The sequence below is a fragment of the Sphaeramia orbicularis genome, chromosome 11 (assembly GCF_902148855.1).
Source record: "Sphaeramia orbicularis chromosome 11, fSphaOr1.1, whole genome shotgun sequence".
NCBI lineage: Eukaryota > Metazoa > Chordata > Actinopteri > Kurtiformes > Apogonidae > Sphaeramia > Sphaeramia orbicularis.
The window spans coordinates 12757090-12767100 of record NC_043967.1 but is presented as its reverse complement, the minus strand read 5'-3'; the positions used below and the strand labels follow the sequence as shown (position 1 = coordinate 12767100).

The window sequence follows — 10011 nt, the reverse complement described above, 5'->3', positions numbered from 1 at the left end:
GAAATGTCACCAGAGCATTTGACAGTAACTACCATTCATACAGATGTCTTATATTTCAGGAAGTTTAAGAACATTCACCTATAGTTGAAGACACAGATTCAACATGGAGATAACCACAAACCCTTTGCACACAATGAAAATAGAATTTACTCTAGGGATTATATATTCAGCGGTGCTCTTGGTGCAAAAATCAGTAAAAAAGAATGAAGCACTTCATTGGTGCAACAGCAGACAAGACTGTGAATATGAAAAAGAAATACTGTTATTCTGCAGTACATTCAAAATTGATGTATGCCCTGGTTTAACCTAATGTTTTAACCTGAAGTTTTTAATGATAAATGAATCAATAATTTAGCACAATCACATGATTCTTTCAGACATGCCCGACATGCCCTTTATTCTTTTATATCCCTGATGTCATGTTATTCTTGAATACCTATTGACAGTGTTTAACCCATCATACATATCTTGCAGCAACAAAGATATGCACCCAATGACACCCTGTACTTTGACCTTTTCTAGTCTATGGTAAATATCTGAATCAGCCACATGTGAACACAGGCTGCACTATGCATGGCAGTTTCACTTGATGTTTTATCAGTGGATTTTTGCAGTATTTACTTGTGCCAGTGCAGAGGTATGCATTAGTGGATGTTAAAAAAAATAGTGCCAGGGCATGCTATTCCTTTACAGCTGGCATGTCAATATCTGCTTCAATTATTAATGATTACCCCAAAACGGAAACACATACACCCTCCCCAAAAAAAGACAAATTTATCGAATGTTTCCACAATTCGAATCTATTAGGGGAAACTTTGGTGTTTTCCGACACGGCTGCAATTTAATTAAAGCCCCATTTCCATCACGGCAGCTCATGAATCACATTCCTGTCTAATGAATGCATGTAGCTCACCCTCCTCACCACTACTGCATCACACCGCTGCGTTCAACTTAGCTTAGCTCTAACTCGGGAATTAAAGAGCCGAATGTCCTTCACGTATAAAACAACAATAGTGTCTGATAATATGTCTAGAACAGTAGTTTCGATGCGATAACTTTGTTTAAAATGGCGCCCTAGTTTATCGAGTGCGGCAGAATACTGTATTTTCTCCCTTCGCCATCTTGTCGTTCGATCATACAGGCGGAAGCAACATCTTCGGCGGAGCAACAGCGGGTGTGGTTCGGATTTAACACGGGTGGTTCACCTAGCAGTCCTTTCCTATTTTCAGCCGAGAGAAAGAAGAATTTTTTTCCTGACGAGAACAACGGAGGTAACGCTCGACACTGGTAAAGATATTATGCTTGTATCTGCCGTTGAACGCTGTATTTGTAGCGCGTCAATTTTTATTCACCAAAGACAATCATCTTTGGCAAGGGAGTGGGCTCCGGTGGGGTTTTCTGATTTGGCTGGCAGCACAGCAGGTTTTGTACGGTGGTGCTTGGATCTACTTTTCATACGTCCTAGCTAAGCTAACCAACCCAAAAATCAAAATCGGAAGGGGTTACGTGAAACTCCTAATTTCACTAACGGACTAATTTGGTATTCTGTTATATCCTTATACTATTTGTATCTCCGCGCAAGACGCTGTAATTGTGAAATTGTGGGTGAAGCTCAAAGCTGTGTTTGTTTATGTTAGCTAGTCCGCTAACTAGTGGAGTGGTTAGCTCCGCACGTTAGGTTAGCGTTGTGAGCTTTCAAGGTAAGCTAGCTAACCTGTTAGCGGGTTAGCACAGGGTAGCTGTTCCGATTTAAGTCATCTGTCAATTACATATATTTGGTTATCGGTGTAACATGATAATCTTGATATTTTTTAGGTAAGTCATGACACGGTGGATTGTTGGGTTCTTTTCACGATGAAAGGAGGAGTCGTGGAAGTGATTGCGGGGTGGAGGGGGTTGTTTCTCTCATTGGAAACCCAAGCTGCGAGGTCGGAACTTGGCCGTGGTAGGGGGAGGGGAGAAATATGCCTTTGATGTTCGTTGCCGCTGAATGGTGAATTGTGTTCGTGCTGGCCTGGAAATACCCACCGCTTTGCTCTCTCGACTGGAGGTGGAGGCTCGGCATTTCCCCTCCGCTACGCTAGCAAGTCAAACAAGCCCCGTCTGAATCTGAGTGTTGGCCAGGTAGCTTAGAAGACAGCGGTGTTATTATTGACATCACATTGCGGAGTCGTCTAAACGCCACGACTTTGCATTGCTTTGAAAATTAAGAGGCTAAGGTCAAGAGTGAGTTGTATAATTTTCCACTGTATACCTGTTTTTTTTTCCACCTAGACAGATCTGCTGTACGGGCTGAGGGCAGACAAGAACAATGGCTACCCAGTGTAAGTATGGAAAACTTGCTAACAGATCGATCGTTATTTAACTAAATGTAAAAAAATAAAATAAAATTTTTCTAGCCAGATTGAGCAATGTACCTTGAAAGGTGGGAATTGAATGGAAGTTAGAGAAATGGGAGATGAATGAGCACATGTTACACGATCTCTCTTAATCACTCGTTTTATAAAAGCTTCATCAGACCTCCCAAGGGAAAAAATCCAACATGGGATTGCAAAAGGAATTTTACATTTATATGCACATGCTTTGTCAGCACAGATCTCATATATAGGAATACAAGCTTTTTCTTGTGATTTTTTTTTGACTATCCTGTGCTTGCTTTATTTATTTATTTATTTGGATCCCCATTAGCTGATGCAGAACACCAGCTACTCTTCCTGGGGTCCTCCTATTCCAAACAGACATACAGTATCCATTTACAAGCATTGCGTTAATTTCTCCGTACAGAATTTCCAAACACTAAAGATTACAAATATTTTAATGCTAAACATATGATTACAGAATGTTTGAAGGTCTTTGAAGCATGTTTTCTTTAATGTTGTGAAATGATCAAATACAATGTTCACTATATGTGATTCATGGTGTTTTGCCTCCTGCCTCCTTTGTAGCTGATTTGATGGAGTTGGACATGGCAATGGGCGACAGTAAGGCTGCAGTCAGCCAGTGGCAGCAACAGTCTTACCTGGATTCAGGCATTCAGTCTGGAGTCACCACCACAGCTCCCTCTCTGAGTGGCAAGGGAAACCCTGATGCCGAGGAGGAGGATCCAACACTCTATGACTGGGAGTTCAATCAGCCCTTCACCCCAGAGACTACAGGTAGATGTGATATTATTTATTTAATTATGCTGTATATTTTTAAGATATTTAGTAGAGAAAGAAGATCAAAGAAAGTAATTCTTTACTGATATTTTTACAGACATTGAGGGTTATGCCATGACTCGAGCCCAGCGTGTGCGTGCTGCCATGTTCCCTGAGACCTTGGAGGAGGGCATCCAGATTCCACCCACCCAGCTTGATGCTGCCCACCCCACAGCAGTGCAGCGCTTGGCAGAGCCCTCTCAGATGCTGAAACATGCTGTTGTAAATCTCATTAACTATCAGGATGACGCTGAGCTGGCCACTCGTGCCATCCCCGAACTTACCAAACTACTTAATGATGAAGACCAGGTACATGAACAAGTTCAAATGTCTAAATGACTTTTAATTAACTCACTGTCATGGTATTGAGTAGAATCGGTTAAGATTATTTTGTATTTCTTATCAATATTTGTCTTGTCTAGGTTGTTGTAAACAAAGCCGCTGTAATGGTGCATCAGCTGTCAAAGAAAGAGGCATCTCGCCATGCTTTGATGCGCTCACCGCAAATGGTTTCAGCAGTGGTTCGTGCCATGCAGAACACTGGTGATGTGGAGACTGCTCGCTGCTCTGCAGGCACCTTGCACAATCTTTCTCACCACCGTGAGGGGCTTCTTGCAATCTTCAAGTCTGGAGGCATCCCTGCCCTTGTCAAGATGCTTGGGTGAGCAACTCTGGGAAATGGGGTGCTCTTTTCCTGTGAAATGTTGGAGAGACTGAGAACAACATGAATACAGAGAGGCTTTGCTGCTTCACTGCATTCTTGTGTTTTAGAGGAGGAAAATGTTGAGGTGTACAAGAACACAGAAATTCCCAGTGTGTGCACAGTGACAAGTTTCTAGTTACAAAGAAAGAAAAGGCCTCACAAATATGAACAAGATATTAATTACAGAACTTCTTAGCCAACAGCTTTTTTAATTTCACCGAAGGCACTTTACAGTGTCCCTCCCATTCAGAATCACTGGGTATAACTTAGGGTTCAGTGTCTTGCTGTAGTACACTCTGATATGTCAGCAGGAGGAGTTGTTAACAGCATGTACGACCCCTGTTTGTGCACAGTGCACTTTGCCTTCAAAGCTTCTGATTCTCATTTGTGTGTGTATTTTTTTTCCAGCTCACCAGTGGACAGTGTGTTGTTCTACGCCATCACAACCCTCCACAATCTTCTGTTGCACCAGGAAGGGGCCAAGATGGCAGTGCGCCTTGCTGGAGGATTGCAGAAGATGGTGGCACTGTTGTCTAATACCAATGTCAAATTCCTGGCAATCACTACTGATTGCCTGCAGATCCTGGCCTATGGCAATCAGGAGAGCAAGGTACTGAAACAAACATTAGGCTTCATTTCACTGAGTTCGATGCACCTTTTTACATTCTGCTTGTACCTTGTATTTCAAAATTGTAAAATAACTGTTATAACAAGGACCAATAGATACATGTGCTAAAAAACTGGTGAAGGCTAATTTATAATGACTTACTCTGTCTTTATTTCAGCTGATCATTCTGGCCAGTGGGGGTCCTCAGGCTTTGGTTAACATCATGAGGACCTTCACATATGAGAAGCTGCTGTGGACCACTAGCAGAGTGCTCAAGGTGCTCTCTGTTTGCTCCAGCAACAAGCCTGCCATCGTAGAAGCTGGTACGTACATACTTGGGAGCAAAGAATAGAATTGCAATGTAAATATCACTTGTGTACGGCTTCCATGTTTTGTTTTTTTTTTAAGTTTCGAGTCAATGATTTGCACTAGCACATACATATTTCTGACTTTTACATACAGTATTTAGTTGTGATTTCCTTTTAAGAGAAATAACTTGTCACATGTTGTTAAGTAGTTTTCTGTGTGCTTGCTTATCTGTAGGAGGTATGCAGGCCTTGGGGCTCCACCTGACAGACCCCAGCCAACGTCTGGTCCAGAACTGCCTATGGACTCTGAGGAATCTTTCAGATGCTGCCACTAAACAGGTTAAACAGAATCTTAAGTGCTGTCCGTGTTAACTTCCTGATGTAAAGAATTGTAGTTATAACCTTGGTGTAAATGCCATTTAAAAAAAATGTCTAATATAAAGCTCTATTGTTCAGTAAATGAAATTCAGATAATATCATCCTAAATTTTCAGTGAACAGTGTAAGAACACCTAGTGTACTACAGGAGCCTTCCCCACACAAGTAACAGCAACTGTGTTAATGTAATGTTCCAAGATGAAACTTGCTTTCTGCCTCTCACTGAGCTTTCTGTCCTTTTAAATCTGGCTCTACTCTCTGCAGGAGGGAATGGAGGGTCTCCTGGGGACCCTGGTCCAGCTGCTGGGCAGTGATGACATCAATGTAGTGACATGTGCTGCTGGCATCCTCTCCAACCTGACCTGCAACAACTATAGTAACAAACTCATGGTCTGCCAGGTATGTATTTCATAGCACAAGGTTCCCACGGTCAGAAAAAACTGGAGAAGTCATCAAATTTCAAGGTATAATTTTCCAAAAAATTATTTCATTAAGAGTTTTGCTGAACTGTTTAGGGGTGCAGACCCCACATTTCTTGTGAAAATATTCACTTTCAGATGAGAATGGGTGCAGAGTGGATCGTATACCTAAAGGTTGTGAATGACATCAAAATTATATTGTCAGTGTTTGAATTGTTATGGAAAAGTTGTGAATTTTTTTCTGTAAAAATATTTCTGAATCCTGTTGACATTTGGGAAACCAAGATTTATTTGTTTGAGTATCCCCAAACATGGAGCACCATTGCTTTGTGTACACTTTTTTGTTCTAATTCTTTGATGTTTATGATCATTTTCTATTGTTATGAAGTCTGTCTCATTAACTGGTCCTTTTAGGTTGGAGGTATTGAGGCCCTGGTGCGAACAGTCCTTCGGGCCGGCGACAGAGAGGACATAACAGAGCCGGCTGTATGCGCTCTGCGTCACCTGACTTCCCGTCACCAGGATGCTGAAATGGCCCAGAATGCTGTGCGTCTCCATTATGGCCTGCCTGTGGTGGTCAAACTCCTGCACCCTCCGTCCCATTGGCCACTCATCAAGGTCACAGTCCTTTCGTTGTTGCTCCTACACATAGATCCTTAGATAAAGTGCAACATTTGTATTAAAATTACTTGGTTCTTCTAAATGTCTTTAAATTTTTCACCTCTGTAGGCCACCGTTGGTCTGATTCGCAACCTGGCTCTTTGCCCGGCCAACCACAGTGCTCTGCGTGAGCAGGGAGCCATCCCAAGACTGGTCCAGCTCCTGGTCCGAGCTCACCAGGACACCCAGAGGCGCACTAGCATGGGAGGCAACCAGCAGCAGTTTGTGGTGTGTAAACTCGAGGCTTTCTTTATTTGGGCACAAACCAGCAGATTCCTATATTTCTGTTCAACATGTTTAATTTTTTTCTTTTTTTCCAATACCAATTTGTACAGGAGGGAGTACGTATGGAGGAAATAGTGGAAGGCTGCACAGGTGCCCTGCACATCCTGGCCAGGGATGTCCACAACAGAATTGTTATCAGAGGTCTTAACACCATTCCACTCTTTGTCCAGGTAAAATAACAACTTCATAGTGAAATTTACAGATGAATTAAGATCTTTTAGTCATTTTGCAATATTTATCATCAATCAGCTTTCGTTGGTTATGGTATGACTTTTATCTTGTCTGTGGTGTGTAGTTGCTGTATTCTCCAGTTGAGAACATCCAGCGTGTGGCAGCAGGTGTCCTGTGTGAACTGGCTCAGGACAAGGAAGCTGCAGAGGCAATCGAGGCTGAAGGAGCCACTGCCCCTCTCACTGAGCTGCTTCATTCCCGTAATGAGGGTGTTGGTGAGTAGACACATACAGATTATTCACATACTGTATTTTGAATTGTTGTTACCATCTCTAGTTACATGGGATTTGCTCATCTTTCCTGTAGCAACCTACGCTGCAGCCGTCCTCTTCCGCATGTCTGAGGACAAGCCCCAGGATTATAAGAAACGTCTGTCAGTGGAGCTGACCAGCTCTTTGTTCAGAACTGAGCCTATGGCCTGGAATGAGGTGAATAAATACACACAGCTGTTTGTCTGTTAAATGTTACATGTCTTTTCCAAGCAGGTTAGGTTAAGGTAGAAAAGAAATATCAATGTTCCCAGTAGTCATAAGTTTAGTGAGGCTGTTGTACACCTTGATGCTGTGCTCCTTTTTTGTCTCTGAGCTAATGTTATTTCATTCTTAGAAACATAGCATAATTGCAAGTTTCATTTGGGCGAAATGGTTTAAAATTTAGGGCAGCACGAGGATACGGACATCTATTCCTCAAATGTTTTAGTTGTACTAACTCTACATTTGCCTTTACTACAGACTGGAGACCTGGGACTGGATATGGGAGCTCAAGGAGACCCTCTGGCTTACAGGCAGGATGGTGAGTACCCCTACTCTATCTAATAAAACATCTCTGTTTGGTTCATCAGATATCTTTAAAATATTTGTATGTATATTTCAAAATCAAATGCCATTTGTATATTTCACTCTAATTTGATTTGATAATTACATTATGGAAACCCAGAATGACCAAAAACGGCTGTTGTATACTGGCTGATGACGTCCTGTTGTGGTTTTGGCACACTGCACTGGAAGCCAGTTTCATGTAGATAAAAGCAATAGTTGGAACAGGAACTTCTTCTAAGTGTTCTTATGTGTTTTACTTTCCTAACTTTTAAGACACAGCCTACCGCGCTTACCCAGCAGCCTACGGCCAGGACACCCTATTGGACCCCATGATGGAAGGCGCTGACTATCATGCTGACACTCTGCCAGACCTGGGCCACCACACTGATCCATTGCCAGACCTCGGTCACACCCAGGACCTAATGGACAGCAACCAGCTGGCCTGGTTTGACACCGACCTGTAGGATTGGTAAGACACTTCACTCTGTCACCTCATAGTCAAGTCAATGTTGGAATTATTGGCAACATTTTATTACAAATATGCCCTTGTGCTCTTTTACAGTTGTATTCAAGTAGAACCTGCATTGTGATCGGCCCGTATTGTCTGAAACAGCATTATAATTGGCCTGTAGAGTTGTTGAAGGTATGGAGTGGAATAAGAGGTCTTGGAAAGTGCCTGAAACACAAAAACAAAGAAGATGGTTGCCACTGGAATGTTTAAGCAAGTTGAAACAGGGGAAAGAAGTGGGATTAAGAATCAGTAAGATGTGGAATCACACAATGGAGGTCTGGAAGCAGGTTACCTAAATGGATGAATGCACATGAGGTGGATCTTAAAAGTTGGAAACACATATGTTTTAGCCTTGCCTGTATTCTTATCAGTTTTTGTTTCTATTTTTCTTATTCTATTTTTTTATTTCTTTTTGTATTACTCATTCTCTGTTATGGTACTGACCCAGCTTGCCTTCGCACTAGCCATCTTCATTTTATCTTCAATTGCTAATCATTTGTAATTTTTTTTTTTAAACGTATATTACATGTAGTGTTAAGTTATAGTGATATTATACAATGTTCCTTTGGTTTATGGCCGAATGTGTAGAACACTAATAATCAGTTGAATTGTACTCTGACTTAAAGTGTAACATTGTGTAGTTTTTTTTTTTATAATCTCAAAAATGGAGAATTATGCATTCTTAATATGTGCTTGTTTAAGCATAAAATATGTCAGTGTCACAAATGTTCTAAAGGGGGATACGGGTGAAATTGAGGGTGGGTTGGGGATAAATCTAGAGACAAGTGTTTTATATACAGTATCACTTGTAGGTTAACTATTTTGTATGCTATCATTGGATGTCTGATAGAAAAGTCTTTAATGCTATCACTGGTGGTCTAATAAAACCCAGTTTTATGTGCTATCAACGGTAGCTAGGTCGATGAACCAGTTGTAGTCCTGCTGTGCTTATTTTGGAGACGAGGTTATGACACGGCTGAACAATAAAATGGCATTTTATTTCATGGAGTCTGTCTTGTGTCTTTTGTCCTTGGAGTAACGGAATGTGTTGAAGGTGTTACATTTTGGCAGGAAATTCAAACTGTTAAAATCCAATCATCACATCCCATTGTTTGTTAATACTTGGCCTTATAGGTATGTCCAACCTGAGGGAAACTATGGGGGTTTTTCCTGATACCAGATGAGGCAGAGGTGGTACAGTCCACATGAGGACAGCACCTTTAACTGCCTCAAGCTTTTGTAGGTAGCATACTTCAGGAGTTGTAGTAATCGTTCCTAGTTTTTTGCTTTAGTTCAATTAAAGTCAATCTATTTTTAGATTATTTAGATTATTATTTAGATAATTTTTGTACTTTTAAAACAGCACAGAAAATGTAAAACACCAGACACAGAATGGGCATTGCCAGAACACCAAAATCAATCAATATACTAAAGAAAACAGGCTTTGGAGAAAAGGGGAAACAAAGAAAGTCGAAGACAAAACAGTGAAAAGACTCTGATAATGAAATCAGTCATATTGAATTTGTGGAGTTTCAGTAAAACTAACGTAAAAAAAAATATATATATATATATATATATATAAAATACATATTCTACCTAGAGGCTTAGTATGTCCAAAAGTCTACATATAATCTGTATTTTGAGTCCACTGTTTGTGATTTAATATAATAATAATGATACATCACCCTTATATAGCGCTTTTTTGGACACTCAGACGCTTCACAAACAAACTATATAATATATATCATATAATATATTAAACATTTAGTTTTCATCAAATGCAATTTACACCCTTAACTCCCCCTTAACTTTGTGTCATAATCTTTTAAGGTAAACACTTCCATATTATTATTATACAGAAAAGAGTTTTCTAATTACCTCATTGAAGGATACTG

At 40.7% G+C, this 10011-nt stretch overlaps 1 protein-coding gene across 3 annotated transcripts; it reads left to right on the top strand.

The window, feature by feature from the left end:
* The first annotated feature begins 1064 nt into the window (after positions 1-1064).
* Positions 1065-9120, top strand: LOC115428257 (catenin beta-1-like). Of its 3 annotated transcripts, none has more exons than XM_030147128.1 (17): positions 1065-1287; positions 2279-2324; positions 2946-3155; positions 3256-3506; positions 3620-3858; positions 4309-4510; positions 4686-4830; positions 5051-5154; positions 5457-5591; positions 6026-6229; positions 6341-6499; positions 6607-6726; positions 6852-7002; positions 7094-7215; positions 7519-7579; positions 7879-8074; positions 8168-9120. In XM_030147128.1, the coding sequence occupies exons 2-16, from the start codon at positions 2312-2314 to the stop codon at positions 8067-8069; spliced, it is 2307 nt and encodes a 768-aa protein (XP_030002988.1). In that variant the 5' UTR covers positions 1065-1287; positions 2279-2311; the 3' UTR covers positions 8070-8074; positions 8168-9120. The 3 variants fall into 3 exon arrangements, with proteins under 3 accessions (XP_030002988.1, XP_030002987.1, XP_030002985.1); XM_030147127.1 differs by having other exon boundaries at positions 1068-1271; positions 2275-2324; XM_030147125.1 differs by having other exon boundaries at positions 1070-1287; positions 2275-2324.
* Positions 9121-10011: the final 891 nt, after the last annotated feature.

Bases quoted from the DNA above. Each gene is read 5' to 3' on its own strand.
- LOC115428257 (XM_030147128.1), top strand. The intron at 4,511-4,685 runs GTACTGAAACAA...TCTTTATTTCAG, and splicing joins ATGGCAATCAGGAGAGCAAG to CTGATCATTCTGGCCAGTGG. The intron at 7,003-7,093 runs GTGAGTAGACAC...TCTTTCCTGTAG, and splicing joins TTCCCGTAATGAGGGTGTTG to CAACCTACGCTGCAGCCGTC.